The 25,892-nt window shown below is 44.0% G+C and overlaps 2 protein-coding genes across 4 annotated transcripts in view; both read right to left on the reverse strand.

Moving 5' to 3' along the window:
* The window catches only part of SIAH2 (siah E3 ubiquitin protein ligase 2), a 53,551-nt gene that overhangs the window by 21,145 nt on the left and 6,514 nt on the right, over positions 1–25,892 (reverse strand). Inside the window, exons 1-3 of one of the 3 annotated variants that reach the window (XM_056564943.1) lie at positions 24,971–25,176; positions 14,282–14,361; positions 12,626–12,715 (exon numbers count right to left, since the gene is read on the reverse strand). The exons of 1 other annotated variant lie outside the window; for it this stretch is intronic. In XM_056564943.1, the coding sequence (XP_056420918.1) occupies positions 12,626–12,715; positions 14,282–14,361; positions 24,971–24,989 (189 nt within the window). In that variant the 5' untranslated portion in view covers positions 24,990–25,176. Of the gene's footprint in view, positions 1–12,625; positions 12,716–14,281; positions 14,362–24,970; positions 25,177–25,892 lie in introns of those variants that run through there. One more of the 3 variants, XM_056564941.1, reaches the window with a different exon arrangement.
* The window catches only part of MINDY4B (MINDY family member 4B), a 167,970-nt gene that overhangs the window by 17,396 nt on the left and 124,682 nt on the right, over positions 1–25,892 (reverse strand). The gene's annotated exons all lie outside the window — the stretch shown is intronic.

A 25,892-nucleotide genomic window follows, 5' to 3' on the forward strand; every position in this document is an offset into this window, starting at 1 on the left:
GAAAGTTGCCCAGGACAAGTGGATCGTCATGAGGGACAAGTAGATTTTGCTCCATTTTAGTCCTGTGGACAAGTGGTTTTCTTTATTAAATTTCCACACCCCTGAACACAGCACATCAAATCAGCGCAAAAAATAAAAATTTTGAATAAAACTTTCAAAATAAAACTTTTTCAGAGTACTTCTTCTTGAAAGCTCACACCGAAATCAATGGAAAAAAACACTGCTGAACTAAAACCATGTCTAATAACCAAGCACATTTGTAAGCTGTTCTGCGGGCTGCCTTTCCAGGTAGCTTTTCCAGGTGGTTTTTGTAACTACCCTAACTCCCAAGAGCCACACTTAAAGGGAACCAATCATCAGATTATACCCTATATAACACTTGGCAAAGCTTTATATAGGGTAAAATCTTTATTTTCACCATTCCCGGGGGATGCTCCTGCCCCCAGGGATGGTGAAGATATGAAGTTATAAACTAGTCACCGCCGCCGCAAGTAGTCACCTGGGCGGGGAGCTCTTCTCCCCTACTCGCGTTCTTCGGCCGGGAGCGACGCCCCCTCCGCTTGATTGATGGGCCGCGTCATCACTCTGCTCCGTCTGTTTAGTGAGCGGAACAATGACGCGGCCCGTCAATCAAGCGGAGGGGGTGTTGCTCCCGGCCGAAGAACGGGAGTTGGTGAGAAGAGCTCCCCACCCAGGTGACTACTTACGGTGGCGGCTAGTTTATAACTTCATATCTTCACCATACCTGGGGGCAGGAGCATCCCCCGGGAATGGTGAAAATAAAGATTTTACCCTATATAACGCTTTGCCAAGCATTATGTAGGGTAAAATCTGATGATTGGTTCACTTTAAAGGGAATCTGTCAGCTGCAATTCATCTACCAAACTGCGGAACACGTCTGTGCTTCCATAACTTAGAACAATGCTTCTATTCTCTGGTGCAAAGAGTTGAAGTAGCATTCCAAAGCCCCTGAATGCTGAGGGCTGGAACGCCTCCTCTCCCCCCTGCCATCCATGTTCCTGCGTGAATGACAGTTAGCTAGAAGCCGAGCCCTGTTTCAAATGTGAGATTTGTAAACACTGCTCGGCTTCCAGGTAGCTGTCAATCAAGCAAGGATGGGAGGGGGAGTAAAGAGGAGTGTTAAACTCCTCTTTGACACTTAGCACTAGAGAATAAAAGTATTTTTCTATGTTAAGGAAGCACAGACAGATATATGAAAGGCACCATTTGTCTCCTTGTCCTAACAGCTAAGTGTCAGCAGTGTGGAATGTGAATTGCAGCTTACAGATTCCATTTAAGCTTGCCCTAAAACCCATCTTTACTGTATAGGCAGTTTACTCCTCTACATTTACTCCTGATCCTTCCACGTTACTCCGCAGATCATCCCCCCCTCCCCATCTTTGCATCCTACCAATATTTCCTCAGACTGTAAGAAGGACCCTCACACTTCTTGTATCCCCCCCTATTTTCCCATAGATTAAGTAAGCTCTTTTGAGCAGGACCCCTATTTCATTTGACAATTTGTTACTCTGTAATATCTGATGTTTTCTGCATAGTAAAGTGCTATGGAATATGCTGACGCGATGTAAAAAAAAAAGATTCTTTTTTCTAAATCACGAAGACTCTTGATTTAACCCTGCCTTGTCCACTCCTTTCGCAGTTTTAGTAAAACAAAGCTGCACTGTGCACATCCACCTAGTATAGTACATGTGTAGTCAAAAAGCCAGAGAAAACAGCCTGGTTTAGTTCTAAAAAGTGGAGCTCACAAAGGACATCATTGTGCATTTAGGTAATCTGCCTCGATTATGAGATGCCCTACATACTTAAAATACCTTCTTCCAAGCAGGCGTTTACTGGAGACTGTATCAGTCAAAAGATATTTCCCTAGATAATTGCTGAAGAATTAGATCTATGCTGACCTTATGGTTTACCACTAATGCGGCTGCACACCTTATATAGCTGGAGGTTGAATGCTTGATCTGCCAAAAGCTATTCCTCCCGATTCTTTTATACTCTGTACACCCCAGCAGTACCCATGAAAAATAAGAAAATAATCAAGAATACGAAATCCATCATGCCCTTCATTTTTGGAGATGCTTTTTTCCTTGTTTTTCATTTTACTAGCTATATTACAAAATAATACTGAAATCTTGCAGTTTCCATTCTGGCTACTAGGCCTAAAACTAAGGGCCCGTTCACACAGCCGTCTGCCCCAGTTAATAAATGCCCATTATCAATCCGTTTGATAATTTTTCAAACGGGTTGCAAATGGCTGTAAAATAATCATATTGATGTCAATGGTATACATTTTTTACAATCCTTAAATCAACCATTTGCACCCGTTCCTTTTTCTTTTTTTTTTTCTTTGACAGGGGAAATAGACTGCATATGCAGTATTTTTTCTCCCGTCAAAAATAATGGGATAGAAACAGATATTATAAATGTAACCCCTTAAGGGCACATCTCATTTTCACCTTAACCCCTTGGGGACGGATCCCATTAGGACCCTAAGGATGGGAGCATTTTTTGCACATCTGACCACTGTCACTTTAAGCATTAATAACTCTGGGATGCTTTTACTTAAAAGTTTGATTCCGAGACGTTTTTTTCGTGACATATTCTACTTTATGTTAGTGGTAAATTTTTGTCGATACTTGTATCATTTCTTGGTGAAAAATTCAAAAACCTCATGAAAAATTTGTAAATTTTGCATTTTTCTAACTTTGAAGCTCTCTGCTTATAAGGAATATGGATATTCCAAATAAATTATATATTGATTCACATATACAATATGTCTACTTTATGTTTGCATCATAAAGTTGACATGTTTTTACTTTTGGAAAAAACATCAGAGGGCTTCAAAGTTCAGCAGCAATTTTCCAATTTTTCTAAATCGGAATTTTTCAGGGACCAGTTCAGTTTTGAAGTGGATTTGAAGGGTCTTCTGGTTAGAAATACCCCATAAATGACCCCATTATAAAAACTGCACCCCTCAAAGTATTCAAAATGACATTCAGTAAGTGTGTTAACCCTTTAGTTGTTTCACAGGAATAGCAGCAAAGTGAAGGAGAAAATTCAAAATCTTCATTTTTTACACTCGCATGTTCTTGTAGACCCAGTTTTTACAAGAGGTAAAAAGGAAAAAAAATTCTCTCAAAATTTGTAACCCGATTTCTCTCAAGTAAGGAAATGCCTCATATGTGTATGTCAAGTGTTCGGCGGGTGCACTAGAGGGCTCAGAAGGGAGGGAGCAACAATGGGATTTAGGAGAGTGAGTTTTTGGGGGGGATGCCCCATTTAGGAAGCCCCTATGGTGCCAGGCCAGCAAAACCCCCCCACATCGCACACTATTATGGAAACTACACCCCTCAAGGAACGTAACAAGGGGTACGGTGAGCCTTAACACCCCACAGGTGTTTGACAACTTTTTGTTAAAGTCAGATGTGTAAATGAAAAAAAAAAAAAATGTTTTCACTAAAATGCTGGTTTTTCCCCTAAATTTTACTTTTTTTACAAGGGGTAATCGGAGAAAATGCCCCCCAAAATTTGTAACCCCATTTCTTCTGAGTATGGAAATACCCCATGTGTGGACTAAAAGTGCTCTGCTGGCGCATTACAATGCTCAGAAGAGAAGGAGCGCCATTGAGCTTATGGAGAGATAATTTGTTTGGAATGGAAGTCGGGGGCCTTGTGCATTTACACAGCCCCCCCGTGGTGCCAGAACAGTGGACCCCCCCCACATGTGACCCCATTTTGGAAACTACAACTACTTTAATAAGGGGTGCAGTGAGTATTTACACCCCACTGGCTTTTGACAGATCCTTGGAACAGTGGGCTGTGCAAATGAAAAATAAATTCTCATTTTCATGGACCACTGTTCCAAAAATCTGTCAGACACCTGTGGGGCGTAAAAGCTCACTGCACCCCTTATTACATTCCGTGAGGGGTGTAGTTTCCAAAATGGGGTCACATGTGGGGGGGTCCATTGTTCTGGCACTATGTGGGCTTCAATTCTGGACCTATTTTATCTCCAAAATCCCAATGGCGCTCCTTCTCTTCTGAGTATTGTAGTTCGCCTGCAGAGCACTTTACATCCACATATGGGGTATGTTCTTACTCAGAAGAAATGGGGTTACAAATTTTGGGTTATTTTTTTTTCCTATTTTCCCTTGTGAAAATGAAAAATTTAGGGTAACACCAGCATTTTTGTGAAAAAAAGTTTTTTCTTCATTTTCCCCATCAAACTTTAACGTAAATTCGTAAAACACCTTTGGGGTGTTAAAGCTCTCTATACCCCTTGTTACGTTCCATGAGGGGTGTAGTTTCCAAAATGGGGTCACATATGGGTATTTTTTAATTTTTTTTTGCGTTTATGTCAGAACCGCTGTAAAATCAGCCACCCCTGTGCAAATCACCAATTTAGGCCTCAAATCTATATAGTGTGCTCTCACTCCTGAGCCATGTTGTGCACCCGCAGAGCATTTTACACCCACATATGGGGTATTTCCGTACTCAGGAGAAATTGCGTTACAAATTTTGGGGGTCTTTTTTTCCTTTCAACGCTTGTGAAAATAAAAAGTATGGGGCATCATCAGTATATTAGTGTAAATTTTTTTTTTTTTTACACTAACATGCTGGTGTAGCCCCCAACTTTTCCTTTTCATAAGGGGTAAAAGGAGAAAAATCCCCCCAAAATTTGTAGTGCAATTTCTCCCGAGTACGGAAATACCCCATATGTGGCCCTAAACTGTTTCCTTGAAATACAACAGGGCTTCGAAGTGAGAGAGCTCCATGCGCATTTGAGGACTAAATTAGGGATTGCATAGGGGTGGACATAGAGGTATTCTATGCCAGTGATTCCAAAACAGGGTGCCTCCAGCTGTTGCTAAACTGCAATGCTGGGAGTTGTTGTTTTGCAACAGCTGGAGGCTGTTTTGGAAACACTGCCGTACAATATGTTTTTTATTTTTATTGGGGGGAGAGTGTAAGGGGGTGTATATGTTGTGTTTTACCCTTCATTATGTGTTAGTGTAGTGTAGTGTTTTAGGGTACATTCGCACTGACTGGCTTACAGTGAGTTTCCCACTAGGAGTTTGCGGCGCGGCAGAAAATTTGTACATTCACATTGGAGGGGGGGGGGGGGGGGGGAACCTCCAGCTGTTTCAAAACTACTTTTGCAACAGTAGTTGGAAAACCTTCAGTTAGGTTCTGTTACCCAATTCAGTATTGTCCAACCAGGGTGCCTCCAGCTGTTGCAAAACTACAACTCCCAGCATGTACTGATTGCCGAAGGGCATGCTGGGAGATGTAGTTATGCAACAGCTGGAGGTACGCAACTACAACTCCCAGCATGCCGAGACAGCTGTTTGGGCATGCTGGGATTTGCAGTTTTGGACTTTTTTTTGTTTTTGGACTGGGATTGGCAGTTTAGAGACTACTGCACACTGATCTCCAAACTCTGGCCCTCCAGATGTTGCAAAACTACAAATCCCAGCATGCCCAGACAGCAATTGGCTGTCTGGGCATGCTGGGAGATGTAGTTTTGCAACAGCTGGAGGCACACAACTACAACTCCTAGCATGCCCAGACAGCCGTTTGCAGCCGGGCATGCTGGGAGTTCTAGTTTTTGCAACATCTGGAGAACCACTGTTTGGAGACCACTGGGTAGTGGTCTCCAAACTGATCTTCCAGATCTTGCAAAACTACAACTCCCGGCATGCTCAGACAGGCATTGGCTGTCTGAGCATGCTGGGAGTTGTAGTTTTGCAACATCTGGAGCATCACTCACCGGTCAGTCAGATCCCGCTGCAGCCTGCAGGATCCGCTACCTGGTAAGCAAGGACTTATTCCCTCTGTGCCCCTCTCTCCCCGGACTTCCACATGTGGGTGGAGGTCTGGCAGCGGCGATGGCGGGTGCGTGGCGATGGGGGGGGGGGGGGGGGGCATTTACCCCCGCCATCACCAGACCTCCAGATCGCCGCTGCCGGACACCCGGATCGCCGCGCATCCGCCACACACACACACACACACACACACACACACACAACGCCATCAGTGGGGACAGCGGGGGACATGTCAGTCCATTTCCCGCTGCTCATCTCCGTACCTGACTAAGATAAGCAGTGGGGAATAGACTGACATGTCCCCGCTGTGCGCTCTGATTACACTTGGAAATACAGTATATTAATAAAAAGAAGGCGGCGCTCTAATCCCAAAATATATGAAATGAGGTGTGTGTTACTCACGCGGTGTGAGTGGGGGTCACACTGTGTGTGTACTCCCCCACAAACACCCTGGGTCCTCTTCAAACGTAATATTAATCTCCCAGTCTCTGACACAAGGACATCCCTTTAAGGAGTGCGCAGGGTATTCCGGAAGACCCATAGGGAATCCGTAGCGAAAATAAAAAACCCTTTTGATATGTGAGGACTTCTCCTGGTTATTACCTATATGCTTTCCTGGAGGGGGGATAGTATGTGAGACCTGGTCTTACACTCCCCCCATGTGAAGTAAGTGAACCATTTCTCTGCTTCTTATGACAACCTGAAACTATTCTGCCATTTCTCCTACTCTGAGCGCTGGTCTTTTTCTATATTTGTTTTTAAGTTCTGATTACACTTGGAGAAGGCAGCAGCGTGGACATGTCAGGAACCAGTGGTGGGGAATGAATGAAGTGCAATAACAGCACACAGGGTGGACATGTCCCTCCATTCCCAGCTGATCATCTCTGTCGGGTATGGAGATGAGCAGCAAGGAATGGACTGACATGTCCCTGTTGTGTGCTCTGATAGCGCTATAATGACCGGGTAGCAGGAGAATCATTTATCTCCTCTATACATGGGGGGGGGAATAAAATTATTATACAAAAGTTGGGGTGGGGGTAATATGATGATTAGGCACACTATAAGTTTAAAAACCCCGCCGGGAGCCCTGAATGGCTCCTCTGTTCCAGCCATTCAAGGCTCCCGGCGGGGAGTTTAAAAATAAAAGTAAAAACTCACTATATATATCATACCGCCTGCTCCCGTTTAATAGCTTCTGATCGCAGTGATCAATCCCTAAGCCCCTAGACTACTACCCCCAACATGGAACAGACTCTGTTCCATGATGGGGGTAGTAGTACAAACACTAAAGTAGCCTCCTCAGCCGCCGGTACACTCCCACAGCCAGGGAACTACTACTCCCATTATGGAAACAAGTCTGTTCCATGATGGGATTAGTAGTAGTCCCGACTGCAGGAGTCTGTAGGCAGCTGACTTTTCCTAATAACGGATGAAAAACAGATACAAAAGACATCCTTTTGCATCAGTTAGTAGTAGTATGGTCCCTTTAGGAGGCAGTGACAGAAGAAAAGCGGGACGGAAGACAACGGCCGTGTGACCGTAGCCTTCCTGTTCTGTATAGTCCTCCTTATCACAGACAGGATTACAGTGAAATAGGACACCAGTGTCCAGATAACAGACGTACACACAATAGCTGCTGATCAAAGACCAGCCTTGGAAAAGGTCACAAAACATGCCCAGACACCTTTCCCATTGATGTGAATGGGACAGCTTTAGTTGTCCATTTCCATGAGGCCTGCTGTAAAGCATCTCTCTTAAATGCTGTTAAAAACAGCTCAGGCAATATGGCTGCCAAACTGGTACACATTGTTGGGTGTGCACTATACTTCGAGTGTTTCCTGCGGACATTCCACTATGTGAACATAGCCTGAATGCCAGCCTGCTGCGTCAAAAGGTAAGATATAGGGAAAACAAACTAATCACAAAAAAGCAAAAAGACGGCACTCATCCGAATAGTATCTAAAATGCAGAAGAAAATGGTTCAGACTCACCTGGTGTAAGTAAAGGGTTTCCCGGATATCTCTGGGTACCACTCCACTAACACCCCAGAACCCACTTAGAATAAATCCACTCCAAGATATCTACTTCATTACGACAGTAGAGAGAGCGCGGTCCAAAACCCCAGATCCTCTTCTCAGTACATCTGGCATAAAATATATAGAAAATGCAATAAAAAAGGACCAGCGCTCAGAGTGAAATTTCAGCAACAAAAGATTGTAACACATAAGAGAATACCACTCGTGTGTGTGTGCGCGCGCTCAAGTATATACCCCAGCGACCCCCTCCAGATCAACGTTCACACAATAACTCCCTTGGCTTCCAGCTTCCTCATAAAAGGAGCAATCCCAGTGCGTGTAGAAACAAAGGTATAATTTACTTGATAAAAGACAATAAAATACCAATAACAGCACGTTTCTGGGGATATGGCACAGTCCCCCTTCCTCAGGCTTAAAGTACAAATAACAATAAAATGCATAAATAGACTTACAAAGTGTTCTTACTCCGTCCATCTATCGAGTGCCGTACAATTAGACGCTTCCGGGGACGCCGGAGTTTCAATAGTTTCATCCCGCCAGTATAACATCAGGATCATTACTGATGCGCTAGATGTCAGCATTGTCAAATGCTATCGTTTTCGAGGTATATGCGTCAATATCCTCTGAGGTGAAGATCTTCTTCCGGTCTGGTGGAGTAACCCAGTAAATCATACTCTCTTTTTCAGCGACACGCATAATGTGTGTCACCGACCGGAAGTTTCAATTTGAACACTAAAACAGTGGCAAGAAACAGGGAAGATAATAGAGCGCACACGGCCTCCCATGGACTAGCTGGAACGCATAATGCGTTCCAAACAAAAAATATTAATAACCTCTCATATGAGAATAGTTATTGGTAAATATGAATAAAAATAAATACATACATAGGTTGTATGGTACTCGATATATGGGCTGGAATCTGGACTATATAATAAAAATATTTTAATAAAATAAATGACAATTTACATGGAAATTATAAACATAATGACAAACTAAAAAAATTTAAAAATATTTATTTAGACCTAAATAACCGACTCTAGACATTCATTCAGACTGTCGAGTATCGAGTCAAAAGATCCAATACACTGTGGAGCTTATATTTATTTTTAATATTAGATCTATGTTTATTTCATCTCTGTCTCAGTTGGTTTATGGCCACAAGGACACTAATAGATATATGAGATATTTGGACTCGCAATTCAAGTACCGTATTGATTTATGGTGAATGGTGAAGTCTCTCCAGGAATCATGATCTGGATGGTCTTATGGGCTATGGGGGAGATTTATCAACACCTGTGTAAGGGAAGAGTGGTGCAGTTGCCCATAGTAACCAATCAGATTGCTTCTTTCATTTTTAAAGATACTTGTGAAAAATGAAAGAAGAAATCTGATTGGTTGCCATGGACAACTGCACCACTCTTCCCCTACACAGGTTTTGATAAATCTCCCCCTACACAGCACTTACATCTTATCAAACCGCATTTATATATTCCTTTCAGGTCGATGTGATTCATCGTTTTCACTTTTTTTGCTTCCTTGCTACCGATGGAGCAGCAATATTTTTCAAAGTGCGTGCTCTTCTAAAGATACATCTGCGCCTCTTAATATTTTTCCCCAAAATAGGGTCACTCCCTAATATAGGGCAATACCCTATTGAAAGTGAACTCATGCCACCCGCACAATGTTGTTAAAAATATACCATATGGGGAGTGGGTGCGCCTGAGACGCAACTGTTCGGATGATTATACATTTGAGCGAGAATCTCAGATTTTGCATTAAAGATTAAAACAGAGAGAGTACGGTGACGTTGTACTGAGAAAAGCATATGACAAAAGTAAAACTTTTTAAATCGCAAGAATTTATTGTCAAAATCTAAAAAAATCACAGAGAAATATGCAGGATAGAAAAAAATAAGTTGCCGGTTTTTGTCACAGGGTTCAGTAAGCAGTTCCAAGGTATAAAAAATATTCTGTACAAATATCTTCCTATTTTAGAAAATGATTCTGCATTTGCTGATATTGATAAGACAAAACTTAAGGTGGTGTCCAGGCGGGGTCCCTCTTTAGGATCGATGCTGTCCCCTAGTTTATTTTTGAAACAAGAATCGGACACACAAGGCAAAACATGGTTAAATTATCCAGGCACGTGGAAATGTGGTCATAATCACTGTATCACATGTAAATATATAGACCAATCTAATCACTTTGTCTCGTATAGTACGGGTAAGAAGTATTACAACAAAACTTATATTAATTGTAATACCTGTTCTGTTGTATACTTGGCTCCCTGTTTAGAGTGCCGTACCCAATATGTAGGCTGCACTAATTCATTAAAGGCACGGATTTGCAGACATATCTCCGACATAGGCAATCAACAGGTTAATGTCAGCGCTTTCCAGACATTTCAGAATGCGTCATGGCGGAGATGTGTCTGCACTGCGTGTCAATGCAGTGGAAAGGGTGTGCAATAATATTAGAGGTGGTGACATTAAACGCAAACTATTCAATAGGGAATCCTTTTGGATATTTGTACTGGAAACAAGAGAGCCTAAAGGATTGAACCTTAGACATGACCTTATCTGCACCTACTGATATTTATGCTTACTGTGTTTTATGCCATATATACCCCTAGGATATGTATACCTACTATGGTACAGCATTGCTATTACACCCGTTCTGGAATTCTTTTTTCCATTTTTTTCCCCCCTCTCGTTTTTACTGCTGCTGCTTTTGTCTTTAATCCAGTCTCCAGGTTTTTAACATACCAGTTTTTTTAAGAATGTCATGTGACTCCCTATATACTATATAAGGTTGGAGTTTTGTCATATGTGCTGCCATGACTAAGGATCTTTGAGCCGAAACGTGTCGGTGTCTGTGTGTTCTTATGATCCAATAAAGCTGCTAAATATTTTTCACCTACAAGCGCTGGACATCTTCCTTTGTTCGCACTCCCTAATATACTCCAGCTTTTCCGGACATCTGCATGAAAGGCATTATATTTAGTGAGAAATGCTACATTATAGAGCCCCTATAACGTTCATTAATGTGGGGTCTATCAAGCACTCCTCTTGAGTCATGTTTTCCACCTTTCTCGGAGCTCCTTCAATTAGGGATGTGGGGTAACCCTTCTCGTGAAATCTAGGTTTTAAAATGGATAATAGTTTTTTTACATTCTACATTGGAGCTACAATTTCGCCTGATGCGTTTCATTTGTCCAAATGGTATATTTAGTTTCCAAGATTTCAGGTGACAACTATCAAAAGCCAGGTAGCTGTTCGCATCCACCCGCATAAAGTGGGTGTTGGTGCGAATAACCACCCGGTCAATCCCAATATTAAGATCCAAGAACACCCCTCCCTGGCACTTATATGGGCAGTAAATTGTAAACCCCAATCATTCAAATTTAGATTATTAATAAAGTCGGACAAAGTAAATTCCGGGCCATACCAAATAATAATGATGTCGTCAATAGACAATAACATTTCCCGCGGGGATCACATATACCTCTCTTGAAGGCTCCCATGTACAGGTTTGCGTAGGTAGGGGCAAATTTTGTCCCCATAGCCGTACCGCAAACCTGCACATAGAAGCCCTGGTCATAGGAAAAGTAATTGTGTCCCAGCGTGAATTGTATGGCATCTAAAATAAATTTTGTTGTTTGGCGGGCATTAACGGGTCTTCTGCCAGAAAGGATGCCACGGCCTGTACACCTCTTATGAGGGATATTACTATACAGTGCTGTGACATCCAGTGTGGCCCATAGATACCCTTCCTCCCACTGTACCTCCCTAAGGAGGCTCAGTAGGTGCCCTGGGTCTTTGAGATAGGTGGATAAATGCGTGACAAATCTTTGGAGTTGATGATCAATGTACTCAGATAAGTTCCCTGTTATGGAGCCCATGCTGGCAATAAGGGACGGCATAGGAGGTGGATGGGATCCTTGTGGATCTAGGGTAAAATATAGAAATAAGACACTAGGGGGAGATTTATCAAAACCTGTCCAGAGGAAAAGTTGCTCAGAGCTTCTTTCATTTTTAACAAGGCCTCTGCAAAATGAAAGAAGCAATCTGATTGGTTGCTATGGACAACTTTTCCTTTGCACAGGTTTTGCCTAGGATTGGGATTGTAGATGTAGTCTCTCTCTCTAAAGGAAGCAATGTTGATCAAACTTTTAGCTAGCTTTTTATTGAAAAACTTCTGTGGGGTCTTTAAGGCCCCTTTATCTAGGAGAACATGCAGAAACACATTATTGCAGCCGAAGTAAATTCTGCACTGCTATCCGCCAGTACCGCTACACATGGAGATGATCCTCTTTTTTTTTTTTTTTTTTTTTTTTTTAAGATGTACCCATGCCCATATCCACCCCCTCCAAAATGCAGGGTGGAATGGCGACCCCGAAGCCATCAGTCAGGACAGAAGTTTTAGAACTTACACCCAGATTAGAGACATCAGCACAAAACCTACCCTGCCCCCATGCAGCCATATTCTTAGTGGGGAAGAGAGGAAGGTCCTAGCCAAGGGCCTTTCTTTCTTTCTGCCCCACGAGTGGCCTTAACCTATTCGAGCTATTTGCAGACCTTAACAGTTTTGTTAGAAAAATGACTCTAAAGAGACATTTTGCCATTAAAAATATGGGCAACCAAGTTAATCAGATCCCTCTTATTCAGGATAGCGATGATAGTCCACAGGCATATATCGATAAGGAGAATTAATAGATAATATCACAGATGAACCCATTACTACAAACCTGAAACCTCCCTCCAAATTCTATCCGGTAGGGATTAGAGGACCCTTTTTGGAGGCCTTCTATGGTCAAATTCTGGAAGGCTTTAGAAATCTAAACCAGAAAAACAACAGAGAAAATAGATATAACAAAAACCTTGAATCAAGCTCAGATGAGAGCGTTAACAAAAAAACTAGCAGAAAATGATCAATTGGTGATAAAATGGGACGATAAAGGGGGAGGAGTAGTCCTAATGGACTACTCCTATTACCATCAAGAATCCCTCAAAATTTTGTCAGATGACAAATATTATAGAAAACTAGATAAAGACCACACGGAAGTTTTCAATAAAAAGCTAAAAAACCTGCTAGATGAGGCGTTTTGATCAACATTGCCTCCTTAAAATAAGAGAGAGAGAGAGAGAGACTACATCTACAATCCCAATTCTAGAGTGTCTTATTTCTATATTTTACCCTAGATCCACAAGGATCCCATTCACCTCCCGGGCTTCCCTATTATTGCCAGCATGGGCTCCATAACTGGAAACTTATCTGAGTACATTGATCATCAACTCCAAAGATTTGTCACACATTTACCCACCTATCTCAAAGATACAGAGCACCTACTGAGCCTCCTTAGGGAGGTACAGTGGGAGGAAGGGTATCTATGGGCCACACTGGATGTCACAGCACTGTATAGTAATATCCCTCATAAGAGGTGTACAGGCTGTGGCATCCTTCCTGGCAGAAGACCCGTTAATGCCCACCAAACAACATTTATTTTAGATGCCATACAATTCACGTTGGGACACAATTACTTTTCCTTTGACCAGGGCTTCTATGTGCAGGTTTGCGGTACGGCTATGGGGACAAAATTTGCTCCTACCTACGCAAACCTGTACATGGGAGCCTTCACGAGGGGTATATGTGATCCCCGCGTGAAATGTTATTGTCTATTTATTGACGACATCATTATTATTTGGGATGGCATTCCTTGTACAGTACTTGAAAGAAACCTGCCACACTGAAATTGCAGTCTAGTCAGCATGTTAGGCTATGTTCACATGACAGAAAATGTGCAAAATGTCCGCCCAGAACATTTGCATGTTCTGTCGGCTTTAGGACTGCTTGGAAATTGTCTGTCTCCATAGACAGCAATACATTTCCTAGCAGACTCCGCAGACACAATTAACCTATTAATTGTTTTTGCGGATGCCGAAATCGGGATTTCCACGACAGAAAATTCCACCGTGTGCACAGTTCAGTGGTATCCAACTGAAATCAATGGGACTCCGCTGCAGCAGAACTTCCAAGAGGAAGTTTTCCAGTTGCATCCGCATTTTGTTCTGGACGCTGGGTTCGGGCTGCTGGAGTCGTAACGTCACAGCCATGCCCCTCGTGATGTCATGCCCCCTCAATGCAAGTCCATGCTGGGGCAGTGGAGTACCCCTTTAATTTTGGCCCTTGATGGATAGTAGCTGGTGTAAACTTAAATTAGCACGGTCACTTTAAAAAAAGGATGATCCATTACAGATAATACATGTACGTACACAACATACATAATGTGGTACTGGGAGCACAGTTACCAACAGCAGACGTCTAGTCTAGGTGCTGCAGCTCCACCACATTAGCTGAAGTTGTGAGAGACACGGAAATATCAAATATTAGAAGAACAATTTACCGTCTGACACATTGGTACGTGTACTCCTCGGTGTTCTATATTTGTGCAAAATCTGTTGCCTTTGCACAAAGTTTTAATATCTAAACAAAAAATGAGCAATAGTAAATTAGTGTGTAAAGCATTTTTTTCTACGGTAATATAGAGAACATTGGAAATATTCTATCAAAAAAGTGCACAAATAAGATGCAATATAAAAGTCACTGAGCAAATTTTTGCGCATAAAAAGGATACACAAGAAAAAAAATAAAAGTGTAAACTCAACGATAAATGTCGCCCTATATGCTGCTGCCACTCTCAAAGACCAGCTCTGCCATACTTCTACTTCAACTACTTTCCAAAGACTTTATGGTCCACCAAAAATCTCCTGTCTATCAGGAAACCCAGTAGCCCACCAAAAATAAAGACCATGCAGTGCTACTTATCTGTCCTCCATAGACAGTTAACAAATACCTAATATCTGGGCAATTTAAGAACTGTATTCAGTAATAATACACACTGGAACCCTTGTGTCTGTAATAAGGGATATACCGTATATACTCGAGTATAAGCCGACGCGAATATAAGCCGAGGCACCTAATTTCACCCCAAAATCCCAGGAAAAATAAATAAATAAAAAAAAATTATTGACTTGAGTATAAGCCTAGGGTGGGAAATACATCATCCCCCCCTGTCATCATCCAGACCCCCCCCCCGTCATTAACCCCCTCATCATCATCACCCTGTCATCATCCCACCCCCCCTTCATCATCCCCTTGTCATCATCACCGCTTGTCAATGTCTGATACAGTGGTCTTCAACCTGGCTGTCAGGGCTTGCTGGGAGTTGTAGTTTTGAAACATCTGGAGGTCCGCAGGTTGAAGACCACTGTGGCCTTCGACATCATCCAGCCCCCCCCACCCTCTCACCCCCTTTAGTTTTGTACTCACCTCCGCTCGGCGGGACGTTAGGGTGCGCTGGTCCAGTGCTGCAGGGACCGTCCAGTGGGATAGTCGTCCCGGGCTGTCCATCTTCACCGGGGGGGGGGGCCTCTTCTCCGCGCTTCAGAATAGAGGGTTTTGCCTAGACGACGACGCAAAGGGACGTTGCTAATGAACGCCCTGTGAGTCGTCGTCAAGGCAATGTGACTATTCCGGGGCCGGGCCCGAAGCGCGGAGAAGAGGCCCCCCCGGTGAAGATGGACAGCCAGGAACGACTATCCCACCGGACGACCTCCCCACCGGACGGTCCCTGCAGCACCGGACCAGCGCACCCTAACGTCCCGCCGAGTGGAGTGGAGTACAAAACTAAAGGGGGTGGGGGGTCTGGATGATGTCGAAGGCCGCAATGGTCTTCAACCTGCGGACCTCCAGAGGTTTCAAAACTACAACTCCCAGCAAGCCCGGGCAGCCCTCGCTGGGAGTTGTAGTTTTGAAACATCTGGAGGTCCGCAGGTTGAAGACCACTGAGGGCGGAGAGTTCACTCAAGTATAAGCCGAGGGGGGTGTTTTCAGCACGAAAAATCGTGCTGAAAAACTCTGCTTATACTCGAGTATATACGGTACAGCCATGGCGGTATATGTTGGCACCCCTGAAATTTTTCAAGAAAATGAAGTATTTCTCACAGAAAAGGATTGCAGTAACACATGTTTTGCTGTACACATGTTTATCCCCTTTGTGTGTATTGGAACTAAACCAAAAAAGGGAGGTAAAAAAGCAAAAATTGGACATAATGTCACACCAAACTCCAAAAATGGCCTGGGCAAAATTATTAGCACCTTTTTAAAATTGTGGAAAAATAAGACAGTTTCAAGCATGATGCTCCTTTAAACTCACCAAGGGCAAGTAACAGGTGTGGGCAATAAAAATCACACCTGAAAGCAGATAAAAAGGAGAGAAGTTCACTTAGTCTCTGCATTGTGTGTGTGTGTGTGTGTGTGTGTGTGTGTGTGTGTGCCACACTAAGCATGGACAACAGAAAGAGAAGAGAACTGTCTGAGGACTTGAGAACCAAAATTGTGGAAAAATAATAATCTCAAGGTTACATCTCCAGAGATCTAGATTTGCCTTTGTCCACAGCACGCAACATTATCAAGAAGTTTGCAACCCATGGCACTGTAGCTAATCTCCCTGGGCATGGACGGAAGAGAAAAATTTATGAAAGGTGTCAACGCAGGAGTGTCGAGATGGTGGATAAGCAGCCCCAAACAAGTTCCAAAGATATTCAAGCTGTCCTGCAGGCTCAGGAAGCATCACTGTCAGCGCAAACTATCCGTCGACATTTAAATTAAATGAAACTCTATGGCAGGAGACCCAGGAGGACCCCACTGCTGACAAAGAGACACAAAAAAGCCAGACTACATTTTGCCAAAATGAACTTGAGTAAGCCAAAATCCTTCTGGGAAAACATCTTGTGGACAGATGAGACCAAGATAGAGCTTTTTGGTAAAGCACATCATTCTACTGTTTGCCAAAAACGGAATGAGGCCTACAAAGAAAAGAATACAGTACCTACAGTGAAATATGATGGGGGTTCAATGATGTTTTAGGGTTGTTTTGCTGCCTCTGGCACTGGGTGCCTTGAATGCAGGGCTGTGGAGTCGGTAGATAAATGTTCCGACTCCGACGTTTCTTGTACTTCCGACTCCTCTGTATTAATATGCGAATGTATTTTATATATTCCTTGAAGGAAAGAAAGGCAACATACATGTCATTACCACAGGACTACTGGCTGGGAAGCCAACAGTCTACTGTATTGAACAGTTTGTGTGCTGATCTGCTGCTGAAGATAGGGAAGTGGGAGGATCCAGGAAGGGACATTTATTATAAAACATAATTTCCCTAGTAGAATCCCATAGTCATGTTTAAAGGGGTACTCCGCCCCTAGACATCTTATCCCCTATCCAAAGGATAGATGATAAGATGTCAGATCACCGGGGTCCCGCTGGGGACCCCCGGGATCGCCGCTGCGGCACCGCGCTTTCATTACTACACAGAGCAAGTTGGCTCTGTGCGTAATGACGGGCGATACAGGGAACGGAGCAGCATGATGTCATGGCTCCGCACTCGTGACATCATGGCCCGCCCCCTTAATGCAAGTCTATGGCAGGGGGCATGACGACCACCACGCCCCCATCCATAGACTTGTATTGAGGGTGCGGGCCGTGACGTCACGATGGGCGGAGCCATGACGTAACGATGCTTCGGCCCCTGTATCGCCCTTCATTACGCACAGACCGAACTCGCTCTGTGCAGTGCCGCAGCGGCGATCCCGGGGGTCCCCAGCAGCGGGACCCCGGCGATCTGACATCTTATCCCCTAACCTTTGGATAGGGGATAAGATGTCTAGGGGCGGAGTACCCCTTTAAGCCAACAATCGAGTTTACAAGTTTTTATAGCCTTTTTCCAATGGTTTACAGCTTCAGTCTTGAACTATTGACCCTCCATTCCCTTCACTTATACAAGTGTCTCTAGTCCTGCAAAAAACATATTTCCTTAATCCCTTATCAGTGAGAGGCTAGGTTACCCATGGGTTCCCTGTAACAGCAGAACACAACGCTATGGAAAGTATAAGTATTGCCGCTCCTAATTGTGCGTTGCGTGCCATATAGTGAAGCACATGAAAAGCATGCTTCTTCACGGTCACTTAACGTGTTCGTTTTGCGGTTACGTGAGGCACTGCATGCATTGGTCTTTATTCTTACAGTAGAGAAGTCATTAATTATAACCTTTTGTGAATTGGGACATTTAAACGTGCTTTTTATTATTATTATTTTTTTTTTATTCCAATCTAAATTTAGTAGGAGTCGGAGTCGGTGCATTGTTTGCCAACTCCGACTCCAGGTACCCAAAATTTCGTCCGACTCAGACTCCACATCCCTGCTTGAATGTGTGCAAGGCATCATGAAATCTGAGGACTACCAATGGATTTTGGGTCGCATTGTACAGTGTAAGACTGGGTTCACACTACGATTTTCAAATACGGTAATCGTATACGGTTTTCCGCAAAAAAACATATACGACCGTACCCAAAACGGTATGCATAGAGAATGCATTGTAAACTGTTTGCCAAAAGTTGTGTACGGTTGCATCCATTTTGCCGATTATTCAACCGTAGGCAAAAACGCTGTCGACCACGTTTTTGCCTCCGGTTGGAAAACCGTATGCGAACCGTATGCGGTTCTTTTAACATTGTTGTCTATGAGAACCGTACACAGAATTTTAGAATACGGTTGCACACGGTTTTTCTAATCAGTTTTTGGAGTTGACACATGCGCAGAAGGAATTTCAATAGAACAATAGTAACTTTATTAAATTGCTTGGAAACTAATTCCAACAAAATAGCAAAACCATTGGCAAAAACGGAAGCAAACGGATAGAAACGTACATACGTTTTGAAACCGTATACGGGGAAAAAACGTATTTGGAGTCATACGGTTGTATACGGTTGCATACGGTTTTTGCCATAGGTTTTTTAGCGGAAAACCATACATGCTTACCGTATTTGAAAATCGTAGTGTGAACCCAGCCTAAGAAAGCTGGGTTTGCGTCCGAGATCTTGGGTCTTCCAGCAGGACAATGACCCCAAACATACATCAAAATGCACCCAGAAATGGATGGCAACAAAGCGCTGGAGAGTTCTGAAGTGGCCAGCAATGAGTCCAGATCTAAATTAGGGATCGACCGATTATCGGTTTGGCCGATATTATCGGCCGATAATCACGATTTTGGGCATTATCGGTATCGGCAATTACTTCCGCCCTTAGTTCATCTACAAAGGGTGCCTCCAGCTGTTTCACCACTACAACTCCCAGCTTGCCATGGCATCTATTGGCTGTCAGTGCATGCTGGAAGTTGTAGTGGTGAAACAGCTGGAGGCACCCTGTGCAGCTTCCCCCCCCCCCCCCCCCAAGAACAATAAATTTGTTATGGCCGCGGCAGCAGCGCAGCATATATGCCGGGAGGTGGGTGAGGCCAGGGAGCCAATGTGCTCTCAGTGCTCGCTTCCACCTGTCTGATTGACAGGCAGAGAGCGAGCGCAGGCTGAACGAATTAGGACCGATGCCTGGCCGGCATTGGTCCGAATTCATGCGTGACGTCACGACAACCTGCAGCCGGCCACTAGGAGGGAGACCCCTAGTGGCCAGATTTCAAATGTAAAATAAACTAGTTTAATGAAAAGAAAAAAAAAAAGATAGATCTACATTAGAGATATGTTGTAGTATATGAGTACTACAACATATCAAAAAAATGTTTGGTGAAAGTGCCCATTTAAGTTAAGGGTGCCAATAATTTTGTCCAGCCCATTTTTGGAGTTTGGTGACATTATGTCCAATTTGCTTTTATTCCTCCCTTTTTTTGGATTAGTTCCAAGACACAAAGGGAACAAACATGTGTACAGCAAAACATCTGTTACTGCAATCCTTTTCTGTGAGAAATACCTTATTTTCTAGAAAATTTTCGGGGGGGGGGGGGGGGGGGGGGTCAACATTTACAGGCCATGACTAAATAAGGCTGCGGTGAGTTCACGGAAAGTGTTCATTAGTGTGAGTACAGTAATAGCTGCAGCTCGTGTGTCATGGGGCACAGTACACACATTAGTCCTAGGTGTGTCCATGTATGACCTCAGCTGATTCTGTCAGCTCCATCACGTCTGTTTCCACATGCACTCAGCTCAGGGCGGTAGTTGAGGTCTATGGGAGGAGGCATACACATGGTAAAAATGCTCAAAAAGGTATCTTCTACTTTGTGCTGCTTTATTTTTATTCAACTATAAATAGGCAAGAATGTGGCAAGATGTTTTTTTCCATGAAAATCACACCATTTAGGGTAAGTGAAGGATGAACGCATACAACAAAAATAACCTGTTGTTCTTGGCAAGTCTGGATTAGAGGAGCACTTCTATCTTCAACATTATGGCAGTAAATAGGGCATGATTGTGAGGGTCCGACTTCTGGGGCACCCACCATGACAGCATATGCTATTTCTTCTTCTATGCATAAATACCCTTTAAAGAACTATTCTCCCCAGGTATAATTTACAATGATCAGACATAACATTAAGACTTGGTTCACAAATTAAATGATGAAACTAAACTGCAGTTAAATAAGTATAAAACATGAGTATTTCAAATTAATGTTCTCTATTAAAGCCTATGGAAAAGCGGCCACAATTCCAAAATTGTTTTAAAATAAGGCAGTAGTTCTAATGTGTGCACAGACAGATGCTTTTTATAAGACCTTAATAGAGCACCTTATTAGATATAAATACAGGTCCTTTCGATATCTATTTTACTCCAGTTTTTTTTTTTTCTTTTTGTTATTCATTTTACAATTTATGAACCCAGCCTTATTGTTCTGGGTGATCATTGTCATTTATACCAAGTGAGAATGGTTCTTTGAAAGGGATTTTTTGCCCAGAAGTAGAAATAGCATTCATCTAGCATATGCCGTCATGTTGAGCATTTGACTGTCAAAATCCCTAAAGTCCATAGATTAAAGGGGTTCTCCGGTGCTTACACATCTTTTCCCGTATCCAAAGGATAGGGGATAAGATGCCTGATCGCGGGAGTCCCGCCGCTGGGGACCCCCGGGATCTTGCACGCAGCACCCCGTTTGTAGTCAGTCCCCGGAGCGAACACTGATTACAGGCGACCACCGGGCCGGCGGCGTGTGATGTCACCCCTCCGACCCCCGTGTGACGTCACGCTCCGCCCCTCAATGCAAGCCTATGGGAAGGGGCGTGATAACTGTCATGTCCCCTCCCGTAGGCTTGCATTGAGGGGCGGAGCGTGAGGTCACACGGGGGCGGAGGCGTGACGTCACACGCTGCCGGCCCGGTGGTCGCCTGTAATCAGTCCCGGAGTGAACACGCTCCGGGGACTGACTACAAACGGGGTGCTGCGTGCATGATCCTGGGGTCCCCAGTGGCGGGACTCCCGCGATCAGGCATCTTATCCCCTATCCTTTGGAAAGGGGAAAAGATGTGTAAGCACCAGAGAACCCCTTCAAGGTGCTAGCGCAGAAGCTTCCTCACAGTTGTCTTGAATGGAACCAGGTTGTCTGGCATTATTGAAACATTGCTTCTTTTTTGCGAACACAGCACCACACTTACTCACAGGTTGTGTGTAATACTGCAGCTTAGTCCCATTTACATCATTGGAGCTCAGCAGCAATACCAAACACAACCTGTTTTTTTTAGCAAGAGAGGGAGCGTTTTTCTAATCCTGGACAACCCCTTTGAAAAGTGTTCCTGTCATTAAAGGGGTACTCCGGTGAAAACCTTTTTTCTTTTAAATCAACTGGTGGCAGAAAGTTAAACATATTTGTAAATTACTTCTATTAAAAAAATCGTAATCCTTCCTGTACTTATTAGCTGCTGAATACTACAGAGGAAATTCTTTTCTTTTTGGAATGCTCTCTGATGACATCACGAGCACAGTTCTCTCTGCTGACATTATTATAATAATAACACTTTATTTATTGTTGTCTTTAGTGGGATTTGAACCCAAGTCCCCAGCACTGCAAGGCAGCAGTGCTAACCACTGAGCCACCATGCTGCCCTTAGCATGCATCTATTATGCATCTGCTATGCATGGTTGCTAAAATGGACAGAGATGTCAGCAGAGAGCACTGTGCTCGTGATGTCATCAGTGTTCCAAAAAGAAAGGAATTTCCTCTGTAGAATTCCGCAGCTAATAAGTACTGGAAGGATTAAGATTTTTTACTAGAAGTAATATACAAATATGTTTAACTTTCTGCCACCAGTTGATTTAAAAGAAAAAAAGGTTTTTACCGAAGTACCCCTTTAAGGCTGGGTTCACACCACGTTTTTGCAATACAGTTCCTGTATCAGGTTTTTGATAATAAACAGACTCCTCAAAACCTGACTAAACTGTATCAAAACATGTGTACAAATTTAAATCCGTATAGGGTTGAAAACGACGACAAGCTGGGCCCCGTGTCAATGACGACAAGCCGGGCCCCGTGTCAATGACGTCCTGTGCGTGCACCCATAGGAACGGAGAAGCGGAGCATCGAGGAGGACGCGCGCTGGCCAGCATGGTAAGTTACCAGCTACACTTCAGCTTCGATGCCCCGACCACTGCTCCTCCAGTCCCAGGACCTACTGCTATGGCCTATAGGCCATAGCAGTAGGTCATGACCCCTGACCGGAAGAACGGTGGAGGGAGCATTGTGAGGCAGTACACAGACACACAGCCTCCAGCCATACACTGTATATGGCTGAAGGCTGAATGTCTGTGGGGGAAACTATACTGAAACCTAATGTGGGGGAACTATACTGCCTACCTAATGTGGGGAAGCTATACTGCCTACCTACTGTGGGGGAACATACTGCCTACCTAAGTTGTTTTCTCAACTTAAACCTCAGTATTCTGATTTAATTGCTGTGCTGGCACTTTGAGGGAAAATAAAAAGTTGGCGTGCATTACGGTTTGGACACTCGGGCTCAAAAAGGTTCGCCATCACTGCTATAGTAGCTTATAATTGTACCTCAGGGCTCATATGCTTGACTACTGCTACTCACTGTCTATGTGAGTGCCAAAGATAGCAGAGTTTAACTTCCTGACTACCTCTGGTGGACACAAGCAGAGCTGAGAGGGCAAGGGTGTCCCCCTGATCTCAAGATTTGGGTCCCTACACCTAACAGACATCTATGCCATATCCTGTGGAAATATGTCCAGATGGGAATAACCATTGAAATGCATTATTTTCAACATTTTGGTTGAAATTTGTTGTGCTCCAACTCTTTCCCTGGGATGATTATTATCTGGAATAGATGAATATTAGTGTGCCGTTAATACAAATGTGTTGCACAAAGGAAATTCGGGCGACTCCAAACCCCACTCCAGGACCCGTGCTCTGATCAGAGGACAGCGCCTCCCCTCGAGAAGACAATATGAAGAAATGGACGTCCAGCACAGGAGTCTCTGATAAAAGCTGCAAGTCTGATAAAAGCCGCCATGGCGGTGTGTTCTGTGATATTTTTGTATCCTGGGGCTACTTCAATAAAGACTTGCAGCTTTTATCAGAGACTCCTGTGCCGGACGTCCATTTCTTTCATAGAAATGTGGTGGGAAAATCATGACCATCAAATACACAATTATATTGCAGTTATATGGGTTGTCACATGGACAGGAAAGGTCATCGGTGAAGAACCCTGAGGCTTTCCTCTGAGATCGCGATTCTCCTAACCTGGTACAGAGTTTAACTGAGTTTAAATCATATAGTCACTTTTTTGCTGCCAATTTTTCAGCTTTCTTACAAAGCCACAGTATAGTATTCTGAATAAGGCCTAAGGCTGGGGTTCACATTACAAAAGTGCAGGATATCTGTGGTACGTGTCACCATATGTCAGCTTCCAATAATATACTTATTTTTTGTGGGACAAAAAAAGTGTTGTAGACCACACACACACATACACACACACACACACACACACATATATACATACATACACATACATACACACACACACACACACACACACACACACACACACACACGTAGACTATGTATGCTCCATTACAGTAAATAGATTAGCTGTAGTATACCTTTCAACCTACTGACTTGGATGTACTGAACTTTTCGTAATGTGAACCTAGCCTAATAGGCCTTTTACACAGACATAACTGTCCGATACTTGTACATAATCAGTAGTTGCTGAGAAGACGCTTTGGACATGTCTGATATAAAGAAGTTATTGGCAATATATTGTTTGATAGTTCATTTCCACTTCTGCCTCCAGCATATCCAGTGGGGGTGATGTGCTGCTGACAGATGCTGATATTTATGTCTGCACAATACATGTGATCAGCATTCACCGGTTTGCTGGCTGATCGCTGACCTTCCTACACAGTGCCGGTCAGCCAGTAGACACCCCATGTTGAGGGCCCTTTGAGTGTTTAGACCCCGACCAATAACAGCGGCAGCGGCACTCTTCTCCCCACTCTGTGTCTATGAGACCTGGACATCCCCATATACACTTACATTATGAGTCCGTCCAGGTCACGAGACACAGAGCCCGCAGAGAATGTGCCAAGTGAGTATTTCTCCCAGCTCGTTCTTGTGGTCAGTCGAGGTCTGAAGACTAAGACCCAAACCTATAAAAAAAAAACTTTCATGTCTCTACGACAAGGCTTGACCAATTTGTTAAGAATCTAGATGCTGCATGTCAGTCATGTATCATCACTACGCAATGTGATGTTATGTGACATCATATGATTGATCAGTCCCCCTAATCGTGTCAGTTATTACTGTCCCCTCTCCCCCCGTGTTTCAGTTATTACTGTCCCCTTATCCCCTTCCCGTGTTTCAGTTATTACTGTCCCCTCATCCCCCCTCCCCATCAATTACTGTCCCCTCATCCCCCCTCCCCATTACTGTCCCCTCATCCCCCCTCCCCATCAATTACTGTCCCCTCATCCCCCCTCCCCATCAATTACTGTCCCCTCATCCCCCTCTCCCCATCAGTTATTACTGTCCCCTCTTCCCTCCTCCCCCCCCCATGTGTCAGTTATTACTGTCCCCTCTTCCCTCCTCCCCCCCCATGTGTCAGTTATTACTGTCCCCTCTCCCCCCCCCCCTCCCATTGTGTCAGTTATTATTGTCCCCTCATCGCTCTCCTGCACGTATCACTGTCTTAAGTGTCCTCTCATCTTGTAAAAACAAACAAAAACACTGTTTTACTTACCCTCTGTCTCCATTCCCATACTGTTCTCCCATTCTGCCTCTGTTTTTTGGCATTTGATGCCTTCTGTTGGTGCTCTTGTATCTAGTGACCGCCGCAGCCAATCTCACCATGAGTTTTTGTACTCCTGAGTAGGAAGAGTCACTGCTAAGGCCACTAATAAGCCAGTCACTTGACATCCACTCCTTCTGTGACACCGGAGCGCCAACCAGAGGCATAATTGGGGGATCAGCGCAGGAATGGAGAGGTAAGTAAAAGTTTTTTGTTTTTAAATAGGAGGACACAAATTGAAAAGGATCGACATGGAAAAAGTGTCTGATCACAGGGGTCCGACAACTGAGACCCTCCGCATATTAGGGATGGATTTACATATATTTTGCAAAACTATACTATGTACTTTTCTTACAGCTTAAAGCGTACTCATCAGATGCAACAAAAAGTTAAAGGGGTACTGCGCCCCTAGACATCTTATCCCCTATCCAAAGGATAGGGGATAAGATGTCTGATTGCTGGGGACCCCCGCATTCTACCATGCGGCACCCACCTGTAACGGCTTCCGGAACCGCTGGAGGCCCTCAGGCTAATACCATCCCGACCACGGGGGACGTAAGATTGTGATGTCACGACTCCGCCCCCCGTGCGACGTCACACCCGCCCCCTCAATGCAAGTCTATGGGAGGGGGTGTGAAAGCTGTCACGCCCCCTCCCATAGTCTTTCATTGAGGGGGAGGGGTGTGACGTAACACGGGGCGGAGTCGTGACTTTGGATAGGGGATAAGATGTCTAGGGGTGGAGTACCCCTTTAAAGTTCCGTTCCCCCGCTCTGCCCACCCATGGTAGTCAGGGCAAAACGGGGGAACCGTGATGTGACCGGCAGTCACTTACCGGGGCTGCAGGCGGCGATGACGTGCGGAAGCCGGCGAGT

Source organism: Hyla sarda, chromosome 3, assembly GCF_029499605.1.
Source record: "Hyla sarda isolate aHylSar1 chromosome 3, aHylSar1.hap1, whole genome shotgun sequence".
Taxonomy (NCBI): domain Eukaryota; kingdom Metazoa; phylum Chordata; class Amphibia; order Anura; family Hylidae; genus Hyla; species Hyla sarda.